This window comes from Aphelocoma coerulescens, chromosome 8 (genome assembly GCF_041296385.1).
Source record: "Aphelocoma coerulescens isolate FSJ_1873_10779 chromosome 8, UR_Acoe_1.0, whole genome shotgun sequence".
NCBI lineage: Eukaryota > Metazoa > Chordata > Aves > Passeriformes > Corvidae > Aphelocoma > Aphelocoma coerulescens.
In genome coordinates this window covers 23615940-23634129 of record NC_091022.1, presented here as the reverse complement: position 1 = coordinate 23634129, position 18190 = coordinate 23615940, and the positions used below count along the sequence as shown (strand labels likewise).

General features: G+C 48.8%; 1 protein-coding gene across 1 annotated transcript in view; it reads left to right on the top strand.

The window, feature by feature from the left end:
• Nucleotides 1-18190, top strand: part of ZSWIM5 (zinc finger SWIM-type containing 5) — a 96816-nt gene that overhangs the window by 53654 nt on the left and 24972 nt on the right. The window contains exon 2 of the mRNA XM_069023260.1: nt 13785-14141. Within this exon, the coding sequence (XP_068879361.1) occupies nt 13785-14141 (357 nt within the window). The remainder of the gene's footprint in view (nt 1-13784; nt 14142-18190) is intronic.

Below are 18190 nucleotides of genomic sequence, written 5' to 3'. Positions count from 1 at the left end.
TCCTGATTATCTGCTGTGAGTTTTCTTTCCCTTTTATCTCTCACGCACTCTGTCTGCATAAATGCTGGATATAGCATGGACATAATTTACCTCTCCTTTGGGCCAGTGTACTGATGCAATTGATAACTCTTACTGGGCTGGAAACAGCCATTTTTAGTTCTTTCCTTGTGACTAGAGAAACAAGGGGGGATGTATGAAAGCAAGGCTGTTGGAGCGGCTGTTGCATGGGTGGAAAATCCACAGATGATGTTTTGCCTTTGCAAGTGTACATTGTGAGCATGAAGGGAACTCTGCTCCTCGTCATCCTTCCAACCATTTCTCCTCACTGTAGATGACGTAGGAAACTGTACTGAAGAGTTTTGTTCTTCCAGTTCCACCCACGAGCATCACCTGCTTGTTGACTGAATGGAGTGAGACTCTGCTTTCAGCTCTCCTGGGAAGTGTTGGTCTCTCCATCCGTACTGAGTTCATCTCTAGGTTTAATGGAGCAGTTTCTCTGAACAAGGAACTGCATTGATTTTAAAAGATTACACCTCCTCTGCAAGATATCAAGGTCATGATCTGTGAGAGCAGCCTGTAGACAGATGCACTCATCACTCAGGTGCATTTAGCTTTTATTTTAAAATGTCTATTTTTATTTGCATTTCACCTGCTAGGTCCAAAATCTGGTGCTTCCGCCCCTCAAAAAGGACTGAGCCCTCAACATAACATAGAAGTCTGGGGGGTTTCCATCTCCTGCAGTGGAAACGCATGGCGTGGAAACTGGTTCCTGGGGGAAACAGCAAGTAGAAAGTGTAATCTAGCATAGAGGTATTTATTTTTTAAAGACAAGTGGCAACCCCCTCCCCCTCTGCTGCCTTGTGCACTCCTGGTCTGTTTCAGATTTTAATAAATTTCTTGTTTATCTTGAGGAAGCAAATTAATAAGTAATGGCAGTTGCTCTTCAGAGAGAGAGGCTGCTGAGGGTTGGAATCATTTTAATTTGGTGTGTGTTGTGTTGAAGGACTGTTTGCTGTTGAGGTGAGTGCATTGGTGTCAGAGCCCATAAAGGTTGACTATTCCCTGTGCACACAAGTGTTGGGTGTAAAGTTTTGCAAGTAGGTGTCTGAGCAAGGGCTCAGGGAGATTAAATTGGTCTTGCTGGGAACTTTGAGGTTCTCATCTCCTTTAGGTCTGGGTAAATTTGAAACCCAGCACAACTGGACAGACACATCTTCCCTGTGCATCACTGGGCAATCTCAGTGTTGCTCTTCCAGGCAAGCATCATCATTGGTGTGTGGTGCCAGTCAGGTCTCAGCCCCCTGTATATGCCAGAAACCCACAGCTGCTTCCTTCAGGCACCCACCAGAGGTGATGCTGTGTTCAGCTTGGAGGTGACCTTGGCCTAAGTGTCATGCATACCCCTTCTGTGGGAATGTGGAGATGATGGTAGAGTCTGGCTGTGCATCAGGCTGATGTTCACTGAGCAACTTGAGTTACTCAGAAGCCATGAGCCATGACAAAAGTGCTTTGGAAAGAAAACTGAGTTTAATTTCTGTAACTTGGGGGTTTCAAGATCATGCTTGCATCTTCTCGAAGTGCCTGTGATAACCAGGCTTCTCATGTGCCTCCACAGACTGGGGCTTTTCCACTGCAAATGGTTTGGTAGTGGTTGTTCAATGGCGTGCGCTGGCAGGTTGGCATCCTTGCAAGAGCCCAGCAGAGGCTGAGGTGGCACCTCCTGGAAGAGAAAATGGCCTCTGTGTTATCTCCTGTCTGTTCCTCAAGTGCAAAACCTGAGTGTGAGTGTAAGTAATGCCTGACAGACAGTTGATGCAGCAAACTGTGGGAGTTGCTAAGCAGCTGTGGAGGTGGGATGAGCAGTATCCAGCATCGGGACAGTATGGAGTCCACCTGCACAGATACATTTGCAGGTGTCATCTTAGTGAGGGCGTCATCAGCCCTGACCACTCTAATTTGAACAATTTATTTTGCAGTGGAGCACCATATTTAGTCAGTGGCTGTGGTTCCCGGAAAGCCCAAACATGGGAGTTTACCCCTAACCTTGCAGATACTACATGTTGAGCCCTAGGAGGTTGTCTGGGGGTAAGGCAGGGCTGAAGATTTCCTTCCTGGAGAGACAGCAGTGGAACATGGGCTCCTTGCATACTTGTTCACTACTTTCCAACCACAGTCCCCTCGCCCTTGATTTGCTGCCAGATGCCTCTGCCTTGGTTTCCCAGACAGGGGAAGAGGGACTCTGCTCCTGCTCAGCACGGAGCAGGGAAAACAGCAGGGTGCAGCTCCCCAGGTGCACTCTGCCATCTGACCAGGAGAGAGACCAACTCCAAGCCAGGACACGTCACTCCCAGTGTGTGGCTACTCCTCCTTTTCCGGGGGTGCCTATGGACCTGCTTTCAAGGGTCAGGGGAAGATTTCCCCACAATGCTTCCTCATCTCTTAAGTGGGAGTACTGTGTAATACTTGGGTTATGTGGTAATTCAGGCAACTCCTAAAACCCTTTGCTGAGATTGTGGGTAAAACCACCTTCTCTCAAATTACTGGCTTTCCTTTTCAAAAGGAAGAGAGAAGTCAACTCCTAGTTGCTCATCTGGTTTTGCTTTTTACTTTATTTCTATCCCGTTATGCTGAGCTCAGTGCGTTTTTGGTTGCTTCCAGTTCCAAATGGAGATAAATGTGCTGATAACCCTTTGGCACGCGCTGTGTCCGCTGCTGGAGAGCAGTGTCTGGCTTGTCCCGCAGAGGATGGGGGCTAACCAGGAGCTTCAGGAGGCTGCAGAGGTGGAATTTCACCCCAGTGAGGCTTTCAGGTTGTATTTCAGCCAGCCAGTAGATAGTTACCTGGGATATTGCAGCCCTTTCCCTCTCCCACTCCCTCTCTCTCTCCCTCTCCCTTTCCCTCTCACTCTTCCTTTTTGTAAGAGAACTTAATTAGTGAAATAGATCTGTGTTTAGATGAGCTGGAGACTCCATCCACTGCCAAAAGGGCCTCACGGCACATAATGGGAGAAAACCACCACTAAATGTTTCACATCACACTTTTCCCTTTTCTCTTCAATCCTGTGTATTTAGCATTAACTGCACAATATAGGTTTCCTTTTGTTTTAATTGTGTTGAATTCTAGGGAGAAAAAAAGGATCGTCCCTTTGTTTTTCTTTCTACTGTAGCCCCAGCCATCCTGATGACAGATCTTGTCATTACACGGTGTCATTTTAGATGTTTGCACTGCATCAAAAGCAAACGGAGGAGCCTGCAGTCTAAGCTGTGGGTTGAATAACAATGTTTTTCCAGGGGAAAAAAAAAAAAATCTGTGAAGTTTTTAATGAGAAACATGAGTTTCACAGAGGCAGCCTGTACACCGCTCCCGAGCCAGCAGAGCGATGGCTCCCATCTCCGTGGGTATCAGCTTTTGTGGCCCTTTGTGTTTCTGAAGGCTGTGAAGTTGTGGAGTCATCTTGGACTTGAAAAGCAGGAGGGCTCGTGTTTTCCTGTGCATGGTGGATCTTCTGGGACAACTTTCCAGTTGCATGCTCCTTGCTAAAGCAGAGGTTGGTGATGTGTGGCTGGGAGATGCTGGGGACAGTGTGTGTCTGGAAGGAGAAAGGGGGGGGCTTAAAATCACTACATGGGAATCTGCTTTTCCTGAAATGCCTGCATGCTAAAGATGGTGAAAATTGGTGATGCAGGAGAGCAGAGCATCTTTGTCAGGCATCTGTCTCCCAACCACATTCCTTTCAAGCGAGGAGGGCTGCTGGGGAAGTCTCTGCTCTGCAGACCTCCTGCTGCCTTCCTGACTTCTCAGAAAGGTCATGTGAAGACTGACGTGATCAAAAGGGTTTTTAAAGTGTTATTTAAAGCGTGTTGACTGTTCTGCAGAGAGAGGGTTTTGGTCATGCAGAATCGAGAAATTTGACTGCTTGGCAGCCATGAACCAGAACTTCACTGTGGGGTCTCACCAGAGAGGCCATACTGGCAACTGAGGACTTTTATTTGGTTGCCTTGCTTGGGTTAATCTTAGCCCTCTTTGATTTTCCTTACAGTGCATGAACACATGCTCTGCTGTTGCCCTCTGAAGTGTGTTGAAGTTTGTCCGTGGTGGTGTTTGTACCAGGGAATCATTTGTGGGGCCTGGGGAAGTGGCCATGCCCAGGAAATGGCAGTGAGTCTGGCTGCTCAGGCATGGCCTCTGGGCTCCGTGGAGCTGACTTTGTAGCTGTCTGCGTAGTGTTGGATGTGATGCATAATTTGTTGGAACTGGAGGATACCCAAAAAACATCTGGTCGATGTGAAAGAGGTGTAAAACATCCACCAGCAGGTTGAGTTGGGCTTGGGAACTGCCCCAGCACGTGTGGATGCTCTGTAAGGGCTCTCCACTGTCGGAGTTGGTGCTTCTCAATACCCTCAACACATTTTATGGGCATGATGGATAAAAGTTGTGCCACCCTCTAAATGTTACACCTTGTGATGCAAAGTCCTCCAGCCTCTTGCTGGATGGTTCCTTTCGCTTTGCAACTTCTGGGTTGAAAGAAAGCTGGAAAAACATTTATTTTTACCCAAAATCAAGGTCTGTGCATTTCTTTCACCTCAGTTTTTGCTGGGTGCTGAAATACAGCAGTCAGTCTTCCCAAACTTGACACCACCCTTCACCACCTCTTCTGAGATGGCTCTGGTCAGGGCTCAGCCACTGGTGTGCCAGCAGGTATTTGGATAACTCCCTGTCCTGGAATTGAGGTCTCTTTCTTCAGAAATGTACTCACAGAGTTTCCAAAAATTATTCTGGAGTAAAATGTCAACAGAGGAGGCTGATCTGGAATAGCAGTTGCAGAATAATTTATTCTGCAATGAGTAGATAATTTCCCTATATGGAGCAGCCCAAATAAGCTCCAAAATTTAAGCTTTATTGGTTTGGGGGCCAGAAAGGGGAGGAAACCACTAAGTTTTTGTGAAGTTACTGAAGTGAGCTAAGCTGTTTAAGTGTAATAATATTTCTACAATATAAAGTGTGTGTCTGTGGTCTCCGTAGTGAAATTCAATATATATATATGTAAAAGGAAAAAAAAAAAAGGAGGGTTTATTCTAAATAACAGCTGTAAAAGTCAGCAGAAAAGGGGAGTCATTCTGGTGCCTTCTCCTGGGGTCTGTGCCCAGCTCCTGAATGGAGGATGGAGAGCAGAAATGGCAAAATGGTGTCACCTTAGAGTTTTTTCCACTTTGGGGAAGCAATTTCAATGCAGAGCCCTTTTCTGTGCTTAAAAGTGAAGTTCTCAGAAGGAAGTTTTCAGCAAATTTGCTACTGAGACCATTACCACAAATGCTGTTGAAATGCTTTGTAAATACAGTGTTCATTTAACAACACTGCCAGTGATTTAGAAAGTCAGACTTTATGCTCTCTTAAAAATGAAAGAGCTATTAGTGGAAAAAATGTCTTTTTGGGGAAGAATTTGGAGCAGATTTTCGTATTGAATCTAGGCTGCCTCATTCCCTTGGAAGGCATCTGAGGGCCTGGAAAATCATAACTAATAACTTCCCTATAAATTGTAGAGCTGCTATTTTAAGGTCTGGTGTCTCAGGGAGGATCAGGGTGGTGTCCTGCTTCCCTCCATTGCTGTGTGATGCCCTTGTTGGATTCTGGTCCTTGTTAAGCTCGTCCTGCCCTATGCAAAACCAAAATGTGGGAAGAAAACAAGTTAGGAGGTTCTCAGGCTTGGTTTTGCTTTTTTTTTGTTTATATTGGTAAATTGAGTTTGTGTTTTAATTTGAAGATGGTCCACTCCTGAGGCAGCTTTAAATGGTAAAATATGCATTGAATGCAATTTATCTTTGCGTATGTGGAGACAAAATCCAAAGCTGCTCCCCAGCCTCAGGCTAAGTCCTGGAAAAGCTGCCAGTTCAGGAGGGAGGTTATGTCTCAGAAAAGCAGGTCAGCAAGGCGAGCAGATACCTTGAGAGAAAAGGATGTCCATGACTCTGGATCAACTTCTTCCACAAGCAGAGGGCAGTCAGGAAGGAGCCCTTAAGCCAGGAGCAACAGGTTAAGGGCTCTGGCATAAGAGCTTTAAGTGTTGGGATTATGTTTTTGTGGAGCTAAGAGCTCTGTGAATCACCACATAAAAAAAGCAATGAAGGGAAGAGCACTGCTCCGCTTGCTTTTGACTGTGATGAAGTTCAGAGATCCCATCATGGTGACACTTGCATGAAGGGATAGGAGGCAGTTCCTAATTAAAACCCTTTCATGTGCTAGAATCTAGGTTCCCAGCTGTTGGAAATCTGGGTGGCTTCATTGAAGTCAGGAGATGACCCCAGCTGAGCCTTGTGTGTGAGTTCTGGCATCTCCCATCAGTTTCCTTGAGGCAGCCAAGGTGGTGACAGCACGGGGCCGGGTTTGCTCAGTGGCAGCCTCAACTGATGGCACGCACGAGCCCGGAAGCTCTGGCAAAAGCGAATTTCCTCCCCGTGGATACTTTCTTTCATGCTTGAAGACAACTCTGCATCTGTTGAGCAAACACCTGAGCTGTAACAAGGAACCATGTTGCTCCTTGTTCAGATATAGCCACTTGTGAGCACAGAGAAAAGAGGGCTGGATGCTTTGGGAATGGTCACAGAAGTGTGTTGCTTTTTCTCTCTTGACTGTAGGGATGCTGCACTCACTGTTTCTACCAAAAAGTGTACTGCATCATCATCATCTTTCTCACATTTCTGATTGTTGTAAGAAAAGTCTTTATATTCAAGATGGCTATAAGTTACACTGTAGCAGTAAAGAGCAGAGACTTGATGGCATTTTGCCATTAGTTATTGAGTGGGCAGCACATGTTAGCCAAGATGCAGTGAACTTATCCTCTCTTCAAGCCCCTTTCTGTTGCTTCAGGAGCATCATTTGGATTGGTTTGAGTTGGATCTGACCTGCTAGCAGAGGAATTCAGCTTGCAAGGCTACACCTTAGCAGAGGAAATCAGTCCAAGCTTTAAAACCGGTTGTATTTTCTCCTTTTTTGCCCAAACCGTATGTCTTCAGAGCAAGGGTTGCACATCTGGATAGATTAAAAACCCATTTGCGGGCATGTGTTGGAAGGTTGTGGAAGGTGAGGCTGGAAAGGGTGGTCTTGGCTTTGGGGCTGGCAACAAAGACCCAAAAAATCTGGTTCTTAAGAATTGGATGGGCAACAAAGAGCACTCCAGGCTGGGGAGAAAATGGAGAGCATTTTGGAATATTTTTGGGTCACAGATTGGGACTAGTTGTCTGGAGCATGGCCTTGGGCCAGCCAACCCCCTGAGCTGGGTAGGGGGAGGGGAAAAACCTCCATTTCAGGCTCCTAGATAAACAAACACCAGAAATCTCGTAAGGGTAATAATGGAAATCACTGGGAAATTGAGTTAATACAAGGGCATCTGTGTAAGTGAATGCTCAGGACAGGGAAATGGCTTTGTCCTTTAACTCTAGTAATGCTGGAGCAGATGGGAAGCGCGGTGTGCTTCACGCATTAGCTGGCTCAGATAAAGAGCAAGGCAGAGGCCAGTCCTCTTGGATGATTAGAGGTTAACATGGATAGAAACCAGCGGATTGACTCTTCATTTGCAGGAGGTGTTGTGGGATCAGAGCAGATGGCAGAGAGAGCGTCCCTCCAGCTTACTCAGCTGCTCAGAGGAGCTTACGGCTCCCTCCAGCACAAACAGCCCCATTGCATCTCCTCTCTCTACAGCTGCAGCTCTTGCTTCTTCCCTGGCCTACCCGGAGAGGTGATAGAAGAGTATTTCTCCTAAACCTGTGGTAATTGGTTCCCAAGGCTGTAGGTATGTGTGGGGACCCTTGCAGACATGGTGCATACTCTCCAACTCATCTATGTCCCTTTGTTTCGGCTCCTCCTGCGGCAGCTCAGCTGCAGGCATGGCTCCTTCCTGGGGTGATATTAATGGTCTTTGTTAGCTCTGTGAAAGTAGAGGTGCTTTTCCAGGGTGGTAATGACTGGGCAAGGACAGGAGCATGGTGGGGACAGGGAGGAGGGCTGCAGGGGGAAATAGTTTAACATCAGGAGCGTGGGTGCATGCTGCTGGGGCAGCATCCTCCTGGCCAGCCGTTGCCTGCCTCCTTCATCCCTGCCGAGGTCTGTCTCAACAGCAGCACCTTTGCCTGCGGTCACAAAACAGAATAGCTTTGGGGAGGAGGGAGGATGGAAACTCATAGCAGCTCTGCTCATTGACTCGCTGCAAGCCCGGGTTCCCTATTTTGCAAGGGAGAAATGGCAATTGATTCAGCCTTACCCTCTTTCTTTTTGTCTGCCAGTGCTCTGAAAAGGCACATTTTATCTGTGTGTGACAACACCTGCCTAGGGTGCCTCTCATTGAGCCGCTGAATCAAAAGAGCAACAAGAAAAGTGGGTTTAATTGCACACATCTTCAGCAGAGTCTTTCTTGCACTGGCAGCACAAAAGGCCAGCCCTGTGCTGGTTGAATGGAGCCCGGGAGGGCTGGGGCAGCCGTACTCTTGTTACTATCGGAGGCAGATGATTCACTTTGCTGGAGCATTGTCATGTGCAAATGAGTTCATGAGCCCATCTCCTTTCCAACTGCAAGGTCAGGGACTGAGCAATTGTCAGCATCAGCCGGCTGGAGGAATTGATCTAGAAGCCGGAAAGCTTTGGGAGATTTTACTAACCTCCGCTTCCCACCGCCCGAGTACACTGACACCTTCCTCCCGTGGGTGTTGTCTACATTACAAATATTGACCGATTTTAAGTTCATGTTTAGAAAACTGCTGTTTCGAGGCATGGAAATGTGACTGAGAATGGCTTATAAATAACACTCGGTGTGGCAATTATTATTCATTGCTAGTTATAGCTTTCACACAGTGGAAAAACAAATGGTTTTTCCACTAGGAGCTGGAGCTGCAGTCCGTTTAATCACTAAAGAGCTTGGAATCACTTTAGTTTAAAATAACTTTCCGTTGTGGTTTGGAAATTTTAAAAAAATATATTTGGGTCATGTTAACCTAGTGTATACAACTTGCACTGAGAATTTCAGTTTACCTCGTCCACATCTGCTGAGCCCCATAAATATCCATGTATTCATTCCCATTTGGTTTCACAGAGTTCCTGCCTGCCTGAAGATAGAGCTCCCCAAACACAGATTTGGAGTGGGGTTAGCCTGGCTAGAGGTGGAGAATCCTGGGAGCTGAGCATGGAGTACAAGAGCAGTGAGCAGCCAAGCTGCTGTCTGCTGCAGCTGCCCCCTCTGGCTACGATGCAAGGGGATGTGGCTGGTGCCTTCAGGAAGCTGCGTGGATGGACTTTCCATTACGTTGCTCCTAACAGAGGCTGCCCAAAATATCAGCTTCAGGTACTAGGAGGTTACTTGAGGTTTTGACAGCCAGGTGTGGGTGTGAGTTCTTTATGTACATTATCCAGGCACATCCCACCAGCGGTCCATGCTCAGGGCATGGATGTGGTGCTTGTTTCCCTCTGCTGAGCCATTCCTTGCCCCCCTTCAAGATTTCCACAAAGGAAAGCCTGTGGAGGAGATGGAAGAACCACAGTGCCGTGAAGAAATGCTTCCCATGTTACCCGTGTGTTACTGACCCCCATCCTCTCACACAGCAATGCCAGTGCAGCATCCTCAGGGTTAGGTCCTGCAGATGGCCACTGCTCTGTGGTGCTTTCCACCCCTGCAGGACTGTGCCAGCACTCTGGGAAAGGCAGGCGACCGCCACGCCTGGGAAGAAAGAGCTCATTTTTTCCGAATGGCACAACTTAGTGAATGACAACTGTGACTTCTGTCTGGGCTGCAGTGTGAAATCTGAGGGATGACTGTGAGCAGCAACTGCCAGAGGGAGCAGGGCTGAGCACTCAGGTTCCCAGATAGTGTGGTAGCTGTGGAGTCCTCCTCTCTCTTGCAGGTGTTGGTGCCACAGTTATGAGAAGAGAGGGGGCTGTGCCTTGGTTTTGCTTGTTTCTGGGGTATAAATTTCCATTTGGGGGTCTGCCTGTCTCCAGGCTCCAGGTATTTCAATGTTAGCAGCCTAAATGTTGGCTTTACCTTCAGTGATTTGCTGGAGGACACAAGACAAGGAGTCTTTGCAGCTGGTCTCATGGTTGGTTTGAGCTGCAGGACAGGCTAGTGGTTTCTCCTGATGGTTGGCATGTGGATATCTGGGTTAAAGATGTCCAGTTGAAAGACTCTTTGCTCTTACAGAACTGGAAGAGTTTGCACAACTCCTTTTGGTCAGGTAGGTTTAGAGATCAAAGAATTCTCCATCTTGGTTAAAGATGCTTCTTTTGAGGTATTAATGTTGTTGTCCTAACAGTGAAGTCTCCCGCACTGGGGCCCCTGCTAAAGGCTTGATCCTTCATAACTGTTTCCCAGGAATTTTTTTTTTTTTTTTGTGGATCCATCCTCCTCCCAGCCTGCAGGGTTTATCAGCTCCAAAGAGGAGAGTGCTGCCCAGCTGATAAATTTATAAGTCTCACCAGTGTGGAGCTCAAAAACTTCTGGAAAACAATTCTAGGGTCTGTTTTAATTTAAATCAGAGGTGCTGTGTCCTGCGGCAGTAATACAAGGAAGGTCCTCGCTCCAGTGTTTTGTCCCCATCTGATGGGTTGGATGGCTGGGATTAGAAAGAGATGAGCTCATCGTGCCCTGTGTGCCCATGAACATTCATGGCACCTTTCTGTGCTCTTTCTGGGGCAGTTATGAACACTCAGCTCCTTTTGCAACCTCGATCAAAGAGACATCCACTGGGAAGCTTCTGTGGTAAAAGTAGGAGAGGGTGTTCTGGGGCAGGGAGAAGGCGATGTTGTTCTTGGGACAAAGCTAGACTCCAGAGGGGCATAATGAGTCCGTAGTTACAAAGATGGTATTTTATTATTTCTTTTCCATGGTTTTCAAGCCTTGGCACTGTCACTTTGCTGGCAGCAAATCAAACACCAAGTTAGCTTATGTTAAGAACAGAAGATGAAGTCCTAGATAAGCACTGGGCTGTAGGAGTGTCTTAAATTGAAATGTACAGGGAGGACACAGAGGAGAGTATGTCTTTGCTCTCAGTGCTATCCAGACCCTGGGTCAGTGATCAGGACTGTTTCTCTGTACTGGAGTTCTGGTATCACAGCTCCTAGGACACTTCTTTCTTCTAGGATGTGGGATGAACAGAGAGGAGGGTAAAGTGACAGTTGTACTTTTCCAGGGTTACCTGTAGCTTTTAAGTGATAGCATCAGGGGTTTTTGTGGAGCAGGAGTGTGTGCTTCAATGGATGATGATGAAACCACACCAAAACCCACCTTTTAGCCCCCACTCTTCTCTGGGACAGTGATACCCATCACTGCTGAGCTGCTATGCTCAGCAGCCTTGGGTGCTGTGGTGCAGAACTGGCTGCAGTGTGGTAGCTGCAGTCTGACCTCACATTAATGTAAATATTCACAAATAATGCCTCTGTTCCTGCCAGCTCCTCTCTCTCCCATCCCCCCATGTTTAATTTCTGACTCAACTTTTGATAAATGTTTTGTAAAGTTCCTAGTTTATCTTAAATAGACCTGCTGTCACCACAGCTAAAATCTAAACCAACACTTGACTTGGGGCTCGAGTGCCAGATGAACTTGGCAGTTGTTGACATACTGAATGGCCCTGTTTGATGTGCGGACCAGCTCTGAGTTGCGAAGACCTGCTCTTGCAGCAGATGGGAGAGCACAGCTTTTGGGATGCCTGAAAATAGCCTGAGAAGTATCTGGACAAATTTTCTCTCTTGGGAGGCTGGATCAGACCTCAGTTGATATATTTTCAGACTTATACCTGTCTGAAACAGGTCATTTGGTTAAATGAGTTCCTCCAGCCTTACACCAGTTAGCCCCAAGTGGGGTCTGGCCCACGGACCTGTAAAGTAAGCATTTCAAGGCAGTGTTTATGGCCAGTAATTTGTCCTAGAGTGTTTTATATATGTGTGTGTGTGCCTGCAGGCGTACATACGAGGATATACATACATACTTGCTCAGGAACGTGGTTTCCAATCCTTTTAACTTGTTCAAAAAGTAAACTAGGGAGAAACTGGCAGTGAGTCGGAGCTGCCTGCCAAGCATTGCAAACCAGAGAAGTGGTAAAACATAAACACTTTGGAGTTTATCCTCGGGATTTATATAGTTTGGCTGCCGGGGGACGGGCTTGTGTGGAGGGGGAGGCTCGTCAGCCCCTGGCCGTGCTGCTCCTGCGGCGCCGAGCCCAGCACCTCCGCAGCCGTGCTCCTGCTCCCGGCAGCCTGCGAGCAACAGGGAAGTGCAGGGCTGTCCATCCCTCCCCTCCTGCTCTGCTGGCCACATGGGGTGGCTTTTGGGTGATGGCAGCAGAACAGGTCTGCTTTTCCCCCGCCCCAGCACTAAAGTAAAAGCAGATCTCCTTGATGCTTAATCAGATTTGAATGTGGTTTTTGGCATGGCTTTAAAGAGACTGGCAGTGAATAGCTGGTTTTGATGCCATTTATTAAAAACCTCTGGTAGAATTTGTCTCCAAAAGCCTTTGTAAGAGCTGGCAAACACACAAGGGTTTGATGCAGTTAATGTATTTTAATCTTCACCCCCCCACACTCCTCCTTTTCTGTCGCTAATTGTAGAGCTCTCAGCTGTCTGCTGCCTTCTCTGGGGGGATGGCAGGCTCTGCAGGGACCTGTACATACACAGGCTTAATAAGGTTGCACTGGCATGGAGAAAAGTGAGCATCCTCTTTGGGGAGGAGGACTGGGATGGGCGGTGTGGGGTGCCAGGTCCCACACCATGTTCTGACAGGGGGACACTGGATGGCCCTGGCCACGTTAATTAACCTCCTGGTGCAGCGTCATTCTCCTCGGAGGAACAAGGCAGATGAGTGTGGGAAACAAGAATATCCCTTTTCCAGGTAGCTGAGCCAAGTGCAAAGTGTTGGTGTTGGACCCACTCAGCAGCTGGATAGTGAGAAGGACTCCCTGAGGCTCCCATTCCGAGTGAAGTTGATAGGCATCCATCAGTCAGTCTTACCTGACTGACTTCGTCCCTCACTTGCTTGGTACATCCACCTTTCTTTGGACCCACAGGACTTTCTGAGCCCATTTCATGTTCCTCACCCGTGTTTGGGACTTCCTGGGGCTTTTCTTCACACTTTGTGCCTGAAGGCACTGCACCCTCTTTCTGCATGGTGGGGACTGTAAGGAGCACCATAACATTGGTGTGAGCGATTTGTGGAATTCAGGGAACTGTTTTTCCCCAGCCATGATTTGGACTATGCATTGTTTCTGTCCCTTCTCCTTGTTTCCGCTGCGTGAAGCTCAGAGCTGTGACCATGCCCTGAAGCACTCTACCTGGTTGAGACACGAAAGTTGGAATTGCTTTGCATTTAGTTTGTGGGGTTTTTTTTGTCTGCCTCATCAAAGAAAAGCAAACGTGGCCTTTTTCTACCAGCCCTCACTCATGTGAGTTGCAAATTCAGAGAGAGGGAGGCGTGGATGGAAATGACTCCCAGGAGAGAAACAGTCTGAGATACTTAAACAAATGGGAACTGAGCAGCTTTGCTCTTCCCCTGGGGGTTTGGCTGTTAAATAAACTCGCCGATGAGTCTGGCTCTGTGTGTGTGTTGGTGCAGAAGTGTGTTTGTATACACGGGCTGGGTGTTGCTGGGTGTAAGCCACGGAGATGGGCTGTGCTGGGTGCTGCACTCCTTGCTATATGAGAGAGACGCACAAGCAGCCTTGGCTGGCCTTCCCTCCTTCCAGAGCTGGCATGGGTGGTTGTGGTCAGAGGGAAGCTAATCTGACCCTTCTCTCTTCTTCTTTCCCTCTCCAGGGTTCCACCTCAGCGGAACAGTAACAGAGCCAGCGACTGCGACAGAACCAGAGATGACCTACAAGGTGGCCATCAGCTTTGACCGCTGCAAAATCACCTCAGTGACGTGCGGCTGTGGGAACAAGGACATTTTCTACTGCGCTCACGTCGTGGCGCTTTCACTGTACAGGATCCGCAAGCCAGACCAGGTCAAACTCCGTCTTCCCATCTCAGAGACCCTTTTCCAGATGAACAGGGACCAGCTCCAGAAGTTTGTTCAGTATTTGATCACAGCACACCACACTGAGGTGCTGCCCACCGCCCAAAAGTTGGCTGATGAGATCCTGTCATCCAACTCGGAGATCAACCAAGTGCACGGTAATTCCTCCCTCCTCCCTAGGTGACCCTGACTCTGTGTTTGGGCTGGGGTGGTGGTTTTAGTACCCATGGTGATGTCCTTCCTTTACTTTTGTCTACTGCTGCACAGAGAGAGCTGGCAGTGTCCCACTGATGTTAATGCATGGGTGTTGGGACCACATGGCTGGGGTGTCCCCATCCTGCCCTCTGCTCTTTATGTGTTTATCTATCCAACACTGGCTTCAACAGGCAGGAAGAGGCAGAGCTGACAGGCTGGTGGTGCGCAAGGCACAGCTCAGAGTAGAATGGAGAAGCCAAGGATGTGGTGCTGGGTCCCTGTGGAGCGGGAAGTGCAGTGGGGATGTGGCTCCTCCAACACGTGGGGACACAGTGTCAGCCTGAGCCCTGCACTAAGTCAGATGCGGCTGAGCCAGCGGGAGATGCAGCTTTAATCTCCGTGGGCGTTAATTTGCCCATAATAAATGAGTGCCACTGTTCTGACCTACTGCACAAAGGCAGTGGAGATGCGTCCTGGGGCTTTGTGCTTGGAAGATGCTTTTGACTTCCTCCCCTGGAAATCTGGGGGACAGTGCCTGTCCCAGCCTTGCTCTACTGGCCCAGGATGTGGCCCAGGCTCCTGAGGATCTCCTGCTGTGTCTTTTCAAGGAGCCCAGGAGCTGAGGTTGCCCAAGGTCTGCAACAATGAGCTGCTCCCCACCGTGCCAGTCCCACCAGCTGGTGAGCAGAGATAATGAACAGTTATCTGCCACGGAAGGGCGTTGCAGGGATTAACACGTGCCTGTTAAGTGCTCCAAAGATGAAAAGCCCCATATGCAGCCTAAAATACCGTCTGAACTAGTTGAATCCACATGTAGAGAAGTAAGGCCAGAGGTTCACTGTCACCATAGGGGTGATGGCAGCTCTGATCTTAGATGTGTTCATTTCTCTATCTGTTCGTTCCTGCTCCTGCCTTGGGAGAGGCCTTTGTCTCCTCTGCTGGGCCACATGGGTGGTTGTGCTCTAAGTAACTGGCTTTTGTAGGGGGTCCCTCAGTTTTTGGCATTACAAAAGAATGAGGAGCTGTGATGCTGCAAGGATCTGGTGAATGCCATTCCCTCTCTGAGCTGATCTACTGAAGCTGAGGCTAGGCAAGATCCCTTCTTGGCCATTGTTTGAGGCTGCTTTCTCCTAAGCAGATTGAAGTAAAGCTTTTAAGGCTCTGAATATTTATTGCTCTAGAGTCAGCAAAAGGCTTGTGATTGAGAGTCTTACAAAGATACAGATGTTGGCTCCAGTTCAATATCTGCTTCTTGTTTTTACAAGTGGTTTATAAAAAAAAACAAAGCAAAAATTCTCACTCCCTTCAGACTTGTGCAAGTTCACGCACTCCAGTGTGCGATTTTGAGCCAACAGAGACATGTTGGTCACCCCACAGTGGGTGGCACCTATCTGACACCCCTGTGGCTACCTGGTCACAAATGAGTAAATACCTCTGCAAGCAGGAGAGCAGCCTTGTCTCACCCTGGGGGAGGATGCAGATCAGCCTTCATATGATGACATGATCTTAAGGTGATCTGTAACTCATAAATGTTGCATCCTCTGAAAAGGAAGGCTCCAAACCCTCACATTCAAGTTCATAGTGATGCTGTCCAGGGCTTTGATTCTTGATCCTGGACAGTGTTGCAAGTTTTGGCCTCCTGGTCCTGCCAGAAGCACAGCCACAGTGCAACCAACTACACTGCAGACCTACTTGACTCCAGGGTGAGGAAGGGCTGCAGTCATGGGAGTCTGTTTGTGGGAGAGCAATTCTGGGGTCTCCGGTTGAAGTGGATCCAAATTTGTCCCCCATCTTGCCCTTCCCAGCTGTGGTTCGTGCATTCATAGTGGATTACTGATCCTGGGATTTGTAATTCTTCAAGCTGTGCTTTACAGAGAGTTTTATGTGCATTTCTTGACCGTGTTTAGTTCAGACCCGTGGGTCACACCTTCATTCACCTCGAGGCTGGGGACAGGGTGGCTTTTGGCAGGCCAGCCTCTGCAACCCAAACAGTAACCCAGTGTGTGCATTGGACACCTGAGGTTATTACACCTTGGCGCAAGAATAGTCCCTCTGGAAATCCTTTTTTTTTTCCCCTGCCCCTTCTTCTTTTGAGGAGAGGTCTGTTGAGCTTCATATCAACATCAGGTCTTCCTCACCTGCCTCTGGTCACCCAAAGGGTTCCTCTTTCCATGTTTATACGTTGACCATGTAGGATTGAGGAGCTGATTCTGCACCAGGCTGGCTGGGGAATGCCCCTTGTGCAAGGGCGTTGTCTGGTTTTGTAAAATAAGGCTTTCAGGGGTGCTCCTTCTCCTCCTGCAGAGCCTGAATGGCAGAGAAAATTACCGGCCATTGTCTGTCACACTCGGCTCTGGGCATCAGAGCTTTGTTCCTTGCAGGAGTCTGTAGCCGCAGGCTGTGCACCGCGTGCCGATCTTCCCGGCTGTCTTCCTAGAAGGAAATGCAAACTATCCAGTAATGATGGAGTCTTGGAGCGCAGCCAAGGCGCTCGCGTGTTCCCGAAGGATTCAGTCCAAGCAGAGCCTAGGTGTGCCTGCCGCTCTGCTCCCCACTTGACCTCCGCCTGCTGAAGTGGGTCACGTTTCTGCTCCCGTGGCTCGGCTGCAAAGGGCAGCGTGTGCCAGCGAGAGCATCCCGCGTGTCTGGCACCTCCATGCTTGGCGTCTGGAGCGGCAGCTGGAGGGAGGAGATACGGGTGGGTTTCAGTGCTCCTCCCCAAGGGGACAAAGCCAGCAGTGTGCTGCCTGGCACAGAGCAAGGCTGCGAGGGTGTCATTGCACCAGCAAAAGTGACTTGTGTCTGCTTGGTCTTTCCTGGTGGGTAGAATGCTGGGGGCAGCCAGAAGCTGCAGCTGGAGAGCTTGGATCCAACAGCCAGAACTCCAAGGGAGTAAGGATCATCTGGTGGTGGCCACTTTGGTACCTTGTTCCCTCCGATCTTCCGAGAGCATCAGCCCAGGGCTTGCCATGGTGCCAGCCTGGCCCACAGAAAATGCAAGCTGAGAAAGTAGGTCAGAGCTACCAGGCATGGTGGGACATGCTGGGGTTAGGTGGGATTGGTGCAGCTCTGATGTTGAGGGGATCCATGAAACCTGGGAAGAATGTCTTCCTGAGGTGTGGGTGTAGAGTGATTGCTTTGGTGCAGTAAGGTACTACAGAGAAGGCCAGGAGGTATTGGAGAGGTCAAGGCTGAGAAAAAGCTGGAATGGGAATGGGAGCTGGAATGGATAGGCAGAGAGGGAGATGTGGGGCAAAAGCAAGCAGTGTGAAGGCAGAGGAACTCAGAAGCACCAGTAAGTCCTGACAGCAGTGCTGGGTTTCCTGCTCTCATGGCATGGATCCAACACCCATCAGCAGCCAGTGCACAGGATCCAAGCCATCCAGCAGACTTGGGAGGTGGCATTCATCTCCTGGTATTTTGGTTCATGATTGTAGGGAATGATTTGAATTTCTTTGAAGAGGAGGACTGGGTCAGTGTGGGGTGTGCAGAAGGAAAGCTGTGTCTCAGATACATTCTTTGAGCTTGGTTGGGATATATAGGCTTTGGAAGCAAACACTGGATTCTTCCTGAAGGCAAAAGCAGTCTGTGGCCAAGGAGAGGAGGCTGATGGAAACCACAGCAGGACCAGACAAAGTGGTCATTAAAATCTGTAATTAGAAGCTTAAAGATGGGACGGTGCCTGTGGGCCCAGAAGATTTGGGGCTTAGAGGTATCCTTCATGCATCATGGATGAATTCTCCCCCTTCCATGCGTAAGGGGCAGGAGATTTTGGCAGACCGTGTGTTTGCAGCTCTGTAACTCACCCACCTTGAGCAGCATGTGGACATGGCAGAGGGTGCTGCTGCCCTCAGTCCAGGAGTTGTGGCTGGGGTGCTCTGTCTGGCCCAGGGAAATGCCAGTGGATGACACTGTGTTTGTGGTGCTCAGCTGGTGCGATCAAAGGGCTTGGGGTGCTCTTCTCAACCAGAAGTGGGAAAAGCCACAAAACCTCTGTGGTTGCACGGTGCAG